This window comes from Catharus ustulatus, chromosome Z, assembly GCF_009819885.2.
Source record: "Catharus ustulatus isolate bCatUst1 chromosome Z, bCatUst1.pri.v2, whole genome shotgun sequence".
In the NCBI taxonomy this organism is placed as follows: Eukaryota; Metazoa; Chordata; class Aves; order Passeriformes; family Turdidae; genus Catharus; species Catharus ustulatus.
The window spans coordinates 9755904-9768999 of NC_046262.2; the positions used below are offsets into that span (position 1 = coordinate 9755904).

Genomic DNA, 13096 nt, shown 5'->3' on the forward strand with positions numbered 1-13096 from the left:
GCTGCAAGGGCTGGAAGGAGGCAGTGGCTCCATCATTGTATATCCAGCTGCTTTTTAAACCAGTTTATTTTTCTGTTTCCACCACTATCCAGCAGCTGGTGCTAGTGGATAAAAATAGAATGGATGCTGACACAGGATTTAGATTTCTCTTGAAGAGGCGTACATATCTTATTTCTCCTACTAACTGAATTTTTCATCTCTCTGAGAAACTCTAATTGATTTTTTTTTAAAGTGCAAACCTGATTCCTTTAAAGCTATGATCCGGAAATATTTTGCATTGGTTACACAGCCCAGTCTGGACTTCCTTGGCAACAGAAAGCAAATTTCATTTTATGCTTTCACAATTTTCAACATATCACTATCATGCAAAAGAGAAGATACTCTGATACTCGAGGAGTCACCAAGCAAAAAAGATTGTTTCCATCTGGCAACACCCATCTGGGTCTTGACAAGGACAGTCCAGGATATGTTTCCCTGAAAAGCTCATGCTTCCATTCTGCCAGCGTAGTCCCACAATGCTGACACAGGCACTTGCTGGGACACAAGGGAGATACAGGTTGACCTCGGGCATAACAGAGGGAACAAGGTGGGGACACAAGGTGAGGACACAAGCTGGGACCATAACACTGACTTAAGACAGAGTCAGGGTGTGTGTGCATGCAAGCAGCACCAGTGCCCATGCAGACCATGCTCTGATTCCTGCAGCATGCTAGGAGAAAGAATGGGGATGTGTGGCACAGGGGACAAGGAGGGTGGGAGGAATATCAGGTTGCTTCTGCTCCTCTGCTTGATATAAAAAAGTCCTCAGCCGAAGGACTCATTATGAGCACTTTTATCATTGCTGCCTTTTAACCTAAGGCTTGAGGTCCAGGCTGAGTTTAGTTCCTCTCTCCAGCTCAGAGCTGCTTGCTGTGGGACAGGCACAAGAACACAGAAAACAATGAAAAATAGCAGACCTGGGTCACTATGAGCTGAGACCATGGATCAACCCTCCCCAAAACTCACAGCTCCTGGCTCCCAGCCTGCTCTCCCAGAATTATCTCCCTTCCTGACATCTGGCCAAGCAAGCCAGACTGCTACAAAGAGCAATACTGATCCCATCATACCCAGGCAAACACCAGCTCACGTGGCTGCTCCCAACTTGGCTGGCAATATCACCATGTATTACTTCACATGGTTTATTTGATATTGATTAGTGCTGGGTAGGGAACACTGTGTAACATCTGCGACACTACACACTCTGGCCTTCAACTGCAAAAAATGAAACAAAAGGGGGAACAGGCCATTACACACACTGACCCTGAACTGACAAAAATGAAAGTGGGGTGGGAACAGGACATTACGTACCTTGGCCTCAAACAATAAAAAAATGAAACCAAAGCAGAGAGAGGCATTACACACCCTGGCCTCACACTGCAGAAAATTAAACTAAAATGTAATGGGGTCCTAGACCTTCCTGATGCCATGCACACCTCCTGGGGAAAGAGTTCCAGTGGTTCCCTGGTGATGCTCGAGGGCTGTCAGTCCTGGCCAGGGTAGAGCTGTGACCCAGCCCTGTTGGGAGCATGCTGTTACCTGTCCTGAGGCACAGGCTCTGGGTGAGCCACTCCTTGGCTGTCTCGCTTCCGGACACAATGTTTGTTGTCTCGTAAGTTGTTTGCTTTTGTTCCGTGGGTGGGATGCAAGTGTGAAGCTTCCTGCACCCACTGCCTTGCTGAAGTGCCACGCTCCCAAATCCTACACTGAGCTCAGAGTGCCGCCAGCGGACCCACTGGTCTGCCAGTGCCTCCTGCGGACCCACTGACCCCAAGCAGACCTAGGGAAAAGCCTGAATTTAGCAACCCCACAGCAGGCAAGGCCCACCCGGTGGCTGTTGCAGCACCCTGGCTCTGCTCCACTTCCTGCGATTGTGCAGCTCCCCATTATGAAAGCAGCGGTGGAGGCTGACACCGGCTCCTCGCGCTTCCTCCAGGGGAAGCTGCTCGCTTCCGCAGCACCGGGGGTTTGTGTGTGTGTGGAGGGTGCTGGGTGCTCACCACATACACTTTTCTCCAAGAGTGCTTTCGCACATTTGAAGCAGGGTGAGAGCAGAGCACCAGCCCTGCAAACCCCACAGTGAGCCTCAACAAGCCCTCTGCACAGCCGCAGCCACCTCGACTTCCCCTGCATCAATCTAACATTGCCTCCCAGCCTCCCCTGGGTTTCGCCCACAAGGTTCCCAGCCCAAGGTGCAGCCCCCAGCACTCACCCAGCACCTCGCCAAAACCACCAGAGGACACAGTCACACACTAATATTTATTTAAACTCTATAAGGAAGCTATTAATTATTATTCTGATCCAATTTGAAGATATCCCTGCTCATTGCAGGGGGAACTGGACTAGATGACCTCTAGAGGCCCCTTCCAAACCAAACCATTCTATATGACTCTATGGAATGTCCTGCAGTAGGACAAGGAGATCTCTACAGGTACCACTACGCTGCACTCTGGCAAAGACACTGCTCACCAGCTCAAAGTGTTTCTGTTCAGCCCAGAACTATTGACTGCATCACCAGCCAGCACAGCAAGGCTTGGGCACACAAGGACACAGCTTTGAAACTGTCCTGTGGCCAGGAAAGCCTTCAGAAGAGCAAGCAGCTCTGCTGCTCGCTGAACATGCTGCCTCAGCAGTCTGGCTCAAGGCATGCCTGCTCCCTGAAGCCCAGAAGCCTGCAGGAGATGAAAGGATCAGCCCTTACAGTAGGCAAATAGCACACATGGCTCAGGAAGGACTTCATATTACCTTCTCTAGCCAGGCTGGGAGCTGTGACCATGGCTCAAAAGCTAGCAGGAACAGGCGACATGCCGAGTCTGTCGCAGCAGCAGGTAGGGCTACTCCTGTGAGAGCACTGAAGGTCAGCTTGCTCCCTCACACTGAGAAATCAGGCAGCACTGCAGGATTAAGGGGCAGCGACATGGGACACATGTTTAGGGCCCCAACACAGACTAAGAAGTGCCTGTTCATCTCCAGCTGGGCAGTGAAGAAGTAGGGCAGCGGCCTCCACCGCTAACTGCATTCAGTCAAGTACTGGCATCTCAGTCCATCTGCCTCCACCCTCCCTGCCACAGCCCATCCCCACAAGCCACTGAGTGCACTCTGGGCTGCAAGCCACATCAGCAGCCACAGCAAAGTTCTCAGAATTTCCTGTCCCATCTCAGATGAGCCTGATAAAAAATGTCAGAACGATTCCTCCCTGGTAAACCCTCTGAGCTGCCAGCAATCAGGAGAGTACTCAGAAGAAACAGCTTGGATAGATAATCTGTTGGTGTTGCTCTGCCCCAAAGGATACCTAGTATGATCCCAAGGAGCAGGATGCAGCATTGGTCACATCTCGTTGGCATGGTTCTGCTGGATGAGAACTCTGTCAGGGTGTTCCACCCACTCCTGACCCTTGGATTCCCATGGTACCAGCACTGCTGCTGGCAAAGGGTCACTCTGGGGTGGGCCCAGCTTGGAGCCTGCTGCTGACGGAGGGTCAGAGGATGAGTTGCCGTTGAAAGATCTGTGACCGGAGTTAAGCGGACTCTGCCTCTCTTCCCATGACTGACTGAGGTTGCCTGGTAGCAAGGGGTCTCCAGGCTCTGGGCTGAAGCCCTCCAGCTCAGTGTCATGCTGCACGTCAGGCGCTCCCTGGTTCGGAAACTCGCGGATCTGCCTTGACAGCACTGTAAGATAAGTAGAGCCAACCCTGTCATTTCCAGCCTCTCACCCTCCCATGCTGAGGACGGAGCCACCACAGAGCCCATGAGAGAGGACAAACTGTTTAACCAGGACTTCCTCTTCCCAGGGAAGCAGGGAGAGGATGCTGCACAGCTGCCAGGCACAAGTACAGTTTGTGCTCCAACAGGGATTGGAACTCTCCTGTCCTTGCACTGCCCCTGGCACAGGGCCCTGGTTCCAGGCACGCCTCTGCAACAGGGCTGTGGAAGAGTGCAGAGCTGGGGCGAGGCAGCAAGCCAAACCTAGTGGTCACCTCGGGCAAGGGGACGTTGAGCTGGATGTGCCCCAGAGTTCAGGCTGTCTCGGGGGAAGGTGTTGTGCTGTGAAAGGCAGCACTTCACCTGGAGCCACACCTCAGCCCCAACCCAGGCACCTCAGCCACAACCTGGGCACTCACCCTTAAGCTCCTGCTGTGGCTCTACGCTCCCAGGTAAGCGGATGCTGGGGGACAGAACGAGGCAGAAGGACAGAACCACAATCTGGAAGTAGAAAGATCAGTACAGATCTCAGCAAAGGAGATGGACAGGCATCACTAAATGCAATAAACGCCACTCTTCCAAACTTGTGAGGACAGCAGACTCCTCCACAAACACTGGGGCTGAAGCAACTTACCATGGTGCAGGTTTTTCTTCTGGTAGTTTTGGGGGTGGATCGTCTCACCAAGGCCTGCAGCTTCTGCAACTGCCTGACCAGTGACCTGCAGGAGAGCAGGAAATGCAGGTTAGCGCAGCAGCTGGACCTAGAGCTGCACACTTCCCTCCACCATCTGCAGCCAGGGACAGGCAACAGTCCTGCAAAGAGGAACAGCCTTCCCCACCACACCTCCTGCCAAGCCCAACAAGACAAACTCACATGTTCTGCTTCTGCAGCTGCTGCACCTTCTTCTCCAGTTCATGGTTTTCAGCTGTGCAGGCTGCCACCCTTCCCAGGAAGAACAAGAGGCGTGGGGGAAAAACAGAGAGATTTTGTTGGTCAACATTGGAGACTTCACATCAGTCATCACCTCTGGGTGGCTGGGGCAGACAAAATTTGTCCTAGGGTTCAGCTGGTATCACCTACAGCAAAGCCCAGAGAGCACCACCTTATACCAGATATGAGAAGCCCTGCCAGTCCTGCAGAGAAACAGTTGACTAACCCCTATGGATGCTCACTCCTAGCAGCACACCAGCCCTGCAGATCTGTATTATTGTATTACTAACTAGCCTGACCAGGAAAACCCATTTGACCTAGAAGGTTGGCTAGCTGGCTTGAACAGAGCAAGCTCTAGGCCATCTCCAAGCACAAGAGCACTAGGCAGGCCTTACCCTGATGTTCTAAACCCTCTGCAGAGGGCTGCTGCCCCAGGGCTAGCCTCACTTTCTGCCCAGGGTGGCATGAGCCCAGCAGCTGAACAGCACAGCAGCTGGTGACAGGCATCCCTTGTTCCCAGATTGGCAATGTGGTCAGCACAACTAAGGCCATGCAGGAGGGGAGCAGCCATTCTGTGACCCACCAGGTCACGTATTCATTCCCTTCCCCTTGTCAGGCACTGAAGGTTCTGCGCACTAAGTACTAAAACAAACAGATTTCTTCTTCTCCTTCACACCAGCCTGAAAGTCCCTGGGCACCAGGCCCTTCCCATACCGGCCTTGAAGGTTGCAGGCACACAGCCAGCTGTGCTGCTGACAGCCCTATCACAGAGCAGGCAAGCACAACAGCACAGAGTGCATTGTCCACAAAATCAAGCAATTAGGAAGTCCTAAGGGGCACCTTGGGAGTAGAATTTCTGCTGGACAGCTTAGGACCCCTCTGCTTAGGGACACGTCTACCATTGCCTGCTTCCTCCCATGACTGAGGGAGAGCCGTGTATCATTTTTGAATCTATGTTATGATCGTTACATTAATACGCAGAACCATCTATTAAGATCTGATCCAATATACAGAGGGCCCAGGTGACTAGAAATTGTAAGTCAAGATGTATTAGAATGCAGGTGATTAGAAATTGTAAGTTAAGTTGTATGATAAACTACACTGCTTATAGACTGTATTACACTGCTTATAGACTGCATTATATTGATTATGCTTGTAGGAAAACTGTGCCATTCTAATAACAAATCCTCTGCTATACTAATCGTACCATGATAGGAAAGTGAAGTTCTGATTGAAACTACAATTCAGTGCCGTCATCATTTGCCAAGGATGCCTAAAAGAACATACGAGTCCCCTCAGTGTTGGATGACACTGTGTGACCATACCTGTTTTCCAGGCCATCCACATAGATCTTCCTCCGGCGACGACTATCCTGAGCTGCCTGCTTGTTCCGAATCTTACGACGCACTTTTCTCAGAACTCGCTCTTCAGCCTGCAAGGATCATCTCATTAACAGCAATCCCAGGGTGTTGGCAATCTCACTCCCTCAGATCACACACACGTCAGTGCCTAGCCCGAGTGCTTGTGTCCTCCGTCCTTCCCACATCACTAAATAAACTGCAAGGCAAACCCTGACCTGCTCATGCAGCCAGCAGCTGACATAGCAAAAGTAAGGCATACCTGAGGGAAATGAAAAGTACACAGCTCACAAGTCACTTGGCAAGCAGGAAAAAATAGCTGGAGGCACTTGTGGTGTAACTGCCTCCTAAAAACAGCCATGACTAGGGAGACTGAAGCTGCTGGGCAGATGGACAATGCCCTGGACTCAAAAGGAGGAAAAGGACACTGCCCTGAACACAGCACCTGGACAACAGTATTCTCATCAAGGCGCTGTCCTGTAGTTTCAAACCCTTACACAACCTGACACATTTGAGTGGCCTAAGTCTGTTTGGTTCTAGTGAGGACTCACTTTGGTCAGTGGCAGGCAGGTTGGTAGTGTAACACCTTCTTTTTCCAGGAGCTGCTTCTCCTCCTCTGTCAGGACCAACTCTGGGAAGTCAGACTGGAAAACAGCAAGAATAAGCCTACTGAAAATGCAAAATACACGGAGTCTACCCTGGGTCAGAGAGGGCATGTAGCAAACATAAAGAACTGGAATCAGCTCTCCCAAAGCTGTGCCACTTTTTCTCTCAGAGATATCCCTCACAGGAGCCAAGTCAGAAGAGAAGGGAGAGATGTGAGCAGAAGCAAAGGCTGGGGTCCACAGGAATGGGAGTCAGTACCTGTACAACGGCTCCAGGCACAAGCTGGAGTTCATCTTCCACAGCAACAGCAATGGGGGAACTGGTGCTCTGTTCCAGTGCCTTGCTTGTACCTTCCAAATCCACCCATGCCCCTGGAGAAGAAAAGATGAGTCAAATGCTGGGCATCAGTGAGGCAGCACCTGACCAGCCAGCTTTAAGTAGCATGAAACAGCAATTTTACAGCGGCAGAAACCCTCTACTCTTGGCTCTCTCCATCACTGCCTGACACCCACCAAAACAAATCAATACGGGACTGCTTTTCTCTTTTCTGCCTGTAGCCAGGGCACAAGGAGTCCATACACACCACTCACCTAGCTCAATGGTAACATCTCCTTCTGCCATGTCAGACCTCACACTTTCCAGTGCAGGCCAGTCCTGGTGAAGGGAGTAGTTATGATCAACCTGCACAATGTCTCGGCTGGCAAAATTGCTACCAAGGCAATGGGACAGATGCTGATCCTCAGAAATGCTGCTGTCATTGTTGGCAGGCAAATAACTGAGCCTGTCTGGTTCATCTTCTAAAGGGGTCAGCAGTGAGCTGATGAAGTCATCCATCTCCTTGTCCAGGAGCTGCAGAGGAACAGCTTTTACTCAGCAGGAAGACAAACCTCCTAAATCTCAGCTCAGCAGCAATTCCTCACAAACAACTCACCTCAGGCACTGGCAGGCCCCAGTCTTCCAGCAGACCATTCTGCTCCCCTGGGATTTCAGGGCAGGGAGCATCATCCTTCAGAAGAAAGTCAAGCAGATCCACCTCTGCCAGGGCATCCATTTCCTCTGGGCACGACATCTGAGCAGGATACCCAAAGTGAGTACAGGCACAACAGGAGACACCAGCCTTGCTTTAAGGTGTCCCTCAGACCCACGGGGACCCTACAGACCCCACGGAATGTCAACAGCAGGGATGGACAATTCACAAGTACTTCTCCAGCCAGACTATTATAGCACCACTGGTGACAACAACACAGTACTTTCCCCACAAGGTTACTGCGACCCAGCCACAGGAGCCAAGCTCCACCCATAAAAGTTGCAGGAAGGACAGGAAAAGTGAAACAATCCCAGACTTAATGGTGTGGAGAGCATGCAAAGTTCTGCTATTCCACAGAAGCCTGAAGGTGCCATACCCAGGAAAATTAAGAATGGTCATTGTTGAGGTTTAAACTAAAGGGATTCTGTGAAGGATTAAATGATGATCAAATTCTAAGTAATAGATGACTGAACAGAAATTAAATGGTAATCAAATGGTGATTAAGTGATCATTGAAGGGTAATTAATGAGTGATTAGACAGACCTAAATGATGACTTAGTAATTCAGACAACTGTAAAACGCTGTACTATTTAACACACTTGTAATAAATAAGAGAATATTGTAATAAATAAATATATGTATATATATATAAATATCACTAGCACACAATATACCTTTAGGCTGAACGGTAACACTCTCCTTACCTCACTGTAGAGCTCAGACACTGGTAAAGCGTCTCTCAGCCCAGAGGAGTGACCAGGAGAGTTGTCCCTGCTGCCAGGGAGGTCAGGCCCGGCAGCAGGAGAGCAGCAGAGCTCAGTGGCTCGAGGTGGCCACAGGTACTTGGAGGGCAAAGTGACAGACTTGCAGCCAAACACCACCCTGGCACTTTGCACCTGTGTGGCTGTGGCAGCTTTATCTTTGCCTGGTCCCAGCTCGGGCTGCTGCTGTTATGTCCTGAGGAGACATGGCCCAGGAGCCTCGGTCCCTGAGGAGAGGCGGCCTCGCATGGCTGCAGCGGGATCAGCCCGGCCGGCCCGTGGGCGATGCCCGAGCCAAGGCACCGCTCAGGCTGTCAGAGCGCAGGCATCCATCACACCTCTCCATCAGCACTGCTAAGCTTTCACATCTAGCTGTCAAGTTTCACAGTCTGAAAAAAAAAAAAACCAGAAAAAAATAGAATGCCACCTAAACCACCTGAAACCCCACCCAAAACCAGAGGGTCGGGGCAGTGCCCAGTCCCCAGAAAGTGGAACAGCTAGAGGAAGAGGAGCTGGGCAAACCCGGTCAATGCCAGAGCCCATGGCTTCCATAGACTCGAAGGAGACTCCCCCCAGGGAGCGTGGCAGACAGCAAGGTAATAGGAGGAGCAGGTGCGGCAAAAGGAAGGGTGACGGGAGCGCAGGGTCGGGGATACCCACCCAAGGAGACCCAAGGAGAACCAGGCAGCCCCTCGCAGCCCCGGCCGCGGGCCGGATCACGGATCCCCTAATCCCCGGACCTCCTGGGCCCTCAAAGCAGCGGCCGCCGACCCCCCGTCCTGCCCGGAGCGCTCCCGCCCCTCACCTCAGCGCCGCCGCTCCCAACGCACCGCGGTGACGTCACCCCTCTTCCGGCAGGTCGCGCGCACCGCCCCTGCCCCTCCCGCGCTGACGCCCCGCTCGCCCATTGGTTGCGAGGGGGCGCGTGGGAGGCGGGAGCGCGCGCGCGCGGGCGGCGGGAGCGCGGGGAAGGGAGGGGAAAGAGGGGATTGAGGGGAGGGCGGTGGGCCCGGGGTCCTGCGGCGCCCCAGGGGTGTCCCGACGCGGGCGGGTGCCCGGGGGTGCGGTGTGAGCAGCGGGCGAAGCACGACCCCCCAGCGCGAGCGCGGAACCGTGCCCAGCCCCGGGGCGTCGGGCCGGGCCGTGCGGGCAGAGTAGCGCTGTCCGTGGGAGGGGGCTGCCCGTGACACGGTGTCCGGGTGGAGCGCAGCCCCGGGGCACCGTGTGGGGCCTGCCGTGTCACCGGCGGCGCGCGGTGTCCCGCGCATGCGCAGCGGGGCAGGCGGACGGGGGGGGGCGGGAAGCAGGCGGTGCCGCCCGCTCAGCTCCCCTCAGCGTCGCGGGGCCGCCGCGCTGCTCCTGCCCGCGCAAAGGTACGGGGACGGGGAACGGAGGACACACGGTGTCCCGGTAACCGGGGAGGGGGGGCTGCGGAGTGGGGTCCTGCAGACCGGCAGCACTCTCGCTCTCGGGGGGCTGCCGGAAACGGATATCCCGGGGACCCTGCGCCCGCACCCCGCCCGGTAAATGGCGGGGCGGCAGGGAGGAAGCAGCTTCCCGGTTACTCGGGCTTCTCTGCTCCAACCGGAGCTTGTCCGCGGGGTGCGGTGACCTGGGGGCTTCCGGGGTTCACTCAGATTTTAGGGCGTGCCCAGATCGCCCGTGGGGCCGGCGCCACCCGAGTACCGAAGCCCACCGAAGGCTCGGGGGCAGCACGGACTGGCGCGGCCACGTTATCCTCGGCCACGTTATTCCCGGCCCTGCCCTTGCCCTGCCCCACCAGGCCGGGCCTGCAGTCCCCCCTGGCCAGGCCCGGGCCAGCATCCCCACCTCGGGGGTCCCTGGGGACCGGACTGAACAAGGCTGGCTGTGGCCGCCGGTCCGTGGGGCTGCCTTTGGGGCAGGTCCGGCTCCGCTTTTCTCCCGGCTCCCGCCCACCCTGCCGGGACGTGGGGAAAAGTGAGATACCAGGGTGTCTGTGTCCTGCTGCGTGGATTTGGGTGGAGACACGAGGGCATAACGCTTCCCATGGGCGCACCGAAGCCAGGGAGGTCACCGCAGCAGCTCCCACCAGGACAGATAGCTGACCATAGCCCCGGGATGGGGCGCTGGAGTGGTTCCCATGCAGGGTGGGACTGGCCCCAACCGGGAAGGCTTGGATCCCCACCATGTCCCGGCCGAAACAACTAACCGGGCAAGGGCAAACGCTGCCCCATCCTCTGCCTGTTCCCTGCCGAATCCTACCCGAGCCCCTGCAAGCTCCCCATCCCTTTGAATCTGCCGGCAGGATGTCTACATGCTTCTGCCGTGGCTTCATCGCTGGCTGTTAGACCCATATTTGGTAGCGATAATTGTTTACTTCGTTCTCTCTGCCCGAGCCTCCCTTCTGAGAAGGGGAGGGCGCATAGTTTTGGGGTCTTTAATTTTGCCAAAACATGTGCATTGCCCAGTGAAGGGTTCAGATCACCTGCCTCTCCCCATTTCATAGGGTGAAACCCCCCAAGTGCTAAGTGAATCTTTGATGGTGCATGGGGAGCACCACCCAAGCACTCAGTTTCCTTGCTGAATGGCAGCGGCAGGAATCTGGTGCTTCCCAAAGTGACACATCCCATTAGATTTAGGAAGGAGTGAGTGGAAAGGCTGAGGAAAGGGGAAAAGGGTCCTGTGGGGTGTTCTTTTCGCTGAGCTTTGCTGGCTGCTGGATGAAATTACTGCAAAATGCAGCCACGCTGTCTTCTTTCTTTCACCTTTCTGCCTGCCCAGTGCTTGTGGGAAGCATGGGTGCCTGGATCAGGGCACCTGGTGCTTTCCGGAGGTTATGACAACATCCACTGCACCTCAACCCCTGCTTTTGGGGTCCTGTGCTTGAGGGCCAGCTTGCTAAGAATGCAGGAGAGGCTGCGGCTGGAGTCCCACTGGCCCCCATGCCTGCCTTCATCATGCATCTTGGGCAGTCTTGAGGTGCCATGATTCGTGCTCCATGCCTTTGGAAGTCAGGGGATGCCTAACAGGAGGAGACAGGATGTGAGATGTGTGAGAAATGTGGGCAGTTAAAGGCCGGAGCTGCTTCAGTGCAGTGCGTGTGAGCAGACAGGCAGGCTGCGGCTGTCATCCTCCAGCCCAGCTGCCTGGCCCCTGCCCACTTCCCATGCAGAGCAAGGCTGCTCTCCCTGCAGGAGTGAGAGGATGCTCCTGTCTTTAGCCATGGATAACAGCAGAGTGTTTGCAGGGGTGCTGTATCTGGCGTTGACAGCCACTTATGCTCCCCAGGAGCAAGCTCGGTCTCAGCTGGAAGAAACTGTCCTCCCATCTGACGTGGACATGCAGCTGGGAAAGAGGAACTGGGCTGAACGGTCTCAGCAGCGTGTGACACTAAACCATCTGGAGCTGCTGGCTCAGCCTTCCCATTGGTGCAGGGCTGAGCCCTGTCTACCTCAGTGCCTGCTGTGGCTGTGTGTACTGGTCCTGAGCTGGAGAACACAGGAGAACCCAGCCAGAGCCTAGTCTAGCTTCTTACCAGCTTAATTTTTGACCCTGTTGATGGTGCTGGAGTGCAGATGCCAGCCAAGCCACTGCTGCATGAACTGCATTTTGGTGGCCTGGTATCTTCCTAGCAGTGCTGGTGGCTGACTGACTGGGCTGTGCCTGTGGAAAACCCCAGTCCTGAAATGGTTTGCAGCTGATAAAACTTCCTGCAGCCAGCTGCCCGTCCAAGGGTGGTTAAATTTCCCAGGTGAAATTTGTTATTGACATAAAAAAAAAAGAAGGAAAAAACCAAACTCCTTTACTAAACCTCTTTCAGAGCATCTCTTAAGGGAGAGTGTAATAAAAATGGCAGAACTGTTGCATCTGGAGATTTGCAGCTTCTGGAAACTCGTCACAAATGTTCCAACTGTCCACAGTTGAAGTTTGGTTTTTTTTTTTTTGGTCTTTTAAGACACAAACCCTCCCCTGTAACCGTTACTGCAGCAGTGAACTCGTCTGACAAAAATATAGCAGTTCCTTCACATGACCAAAAATTTGCTGTCAGTGGTCCCCAGCAATGACGCGGTGCTTCCTTGGGCCACACAGTGCTGTCTGCCTGCAGCCTTGCCTGCACTGACCCTGCCCTCAGGGAGAGCCTGGAGGCCAACACCACCGTCTTGGTTTTGCTCACCTTGCATGAAGTGAGATGGAGGAAGCCACAACAGCTCCTGGGGGAAGTGGTGGGACCCCATCAAGGTTACCCTGTCCCCCTCGTCATCTTGGGATCAGAAGTGTGCCTGTGGTACAAAAAGGGTTGCGTACAGCTTGCTATAAAATGCAGAAGTGTGTTAATCCGACTGCTCCGGTGCCTTATCTTACTTTGCATACTGACAACGTGATTGAGAATAGGTTTGACTGAGAATGGGTTTGCTTTCTCTGGAGGTGAGCCAGCAAAAATTTGGTGTGTGTTCATTGAGACTTGGTTTGTTTGGTTTTTTTGTTTTTTTCTTTCTAGGGGGACAGCTTGTATTTCACTGTCCTTTTCATTTTTTTTTCTGGTTTGCACTGCCAGGCTCCCACGCTGTCTCATTTGTTACATCTAGTCCAACTTTTCTCTCCACATGGTTCCTGGAGGGGAGAGGTCTATAGAGGCTGAGCCCTGCCTTGATACCTTCACACTAGGCGGCAGATTTGCAAACCCTGTGTGATTA

General features: G+C 53.8%; 2 protein-coding genes across 4 annotated transcripts in view; one reads left to right on the forward strand and one right to left on the reverse strand.

Annotated features, from left to right (window-relative positions):
- Positions 1-2276: 2276 nt before the first annotated feature.
- Positions 2277-9321, reverse strand: CREB3 (cAMP responsive element binding protein 3). 2 transcript variants are annotated; one of them, XM_033085986.2, is made up of 11 exons: positions 9226-9321; positions 8364-8809; positions 7564-7701; positions 7223-7481; positions 6891-7003; positions 6578-6670; positions 5994-6100; positions 4612-4680; positions 4372-4456; positions 4157-4238; positions 2277-3704 (listed from the first exon to the last, which is right to left on the reverse strand). In XM_033085986.2, exons 3-11 carry the CDS (start codon positions 7699-7701, stop codon positions 3364-3366), a joined length of 1287 nt encoding a protein of 428 aa, XP_032941877.1. In that variant the 5' UTR covers positions 8364-8809; positions 9226-9321; the 3' UTR covers positions 2277-3363. The 2 variants fall into 2 exon arrangements, with proteins under 2 accessions (XP_032941877.1, XP_032941878.1); XM_033085987.2 differs by lacking the exon at positions 9226-9321 and adding an exon at positions 9081-9198.
- A 374-nt stretch (positions 9322-9695) lies between these two features.
- Positions 9696-13096, forward strand: part of TLN1 (talin 1) — a 34893-nt gene continuing 31492 nt past the window's right edge. Inside the window, exon 1 of one of the 2 annotated variants that reach the window (XM_033085531.2) lies at positions 9696-9793. The gene's annotated coding sequence lies outside the window, so the exon portion shown is untranslated. The remainder of the gene's footprint in view (positions 9794-13096) is intronic. The other variant, XM_033085532.2, reaches the window with a different exon arrangement.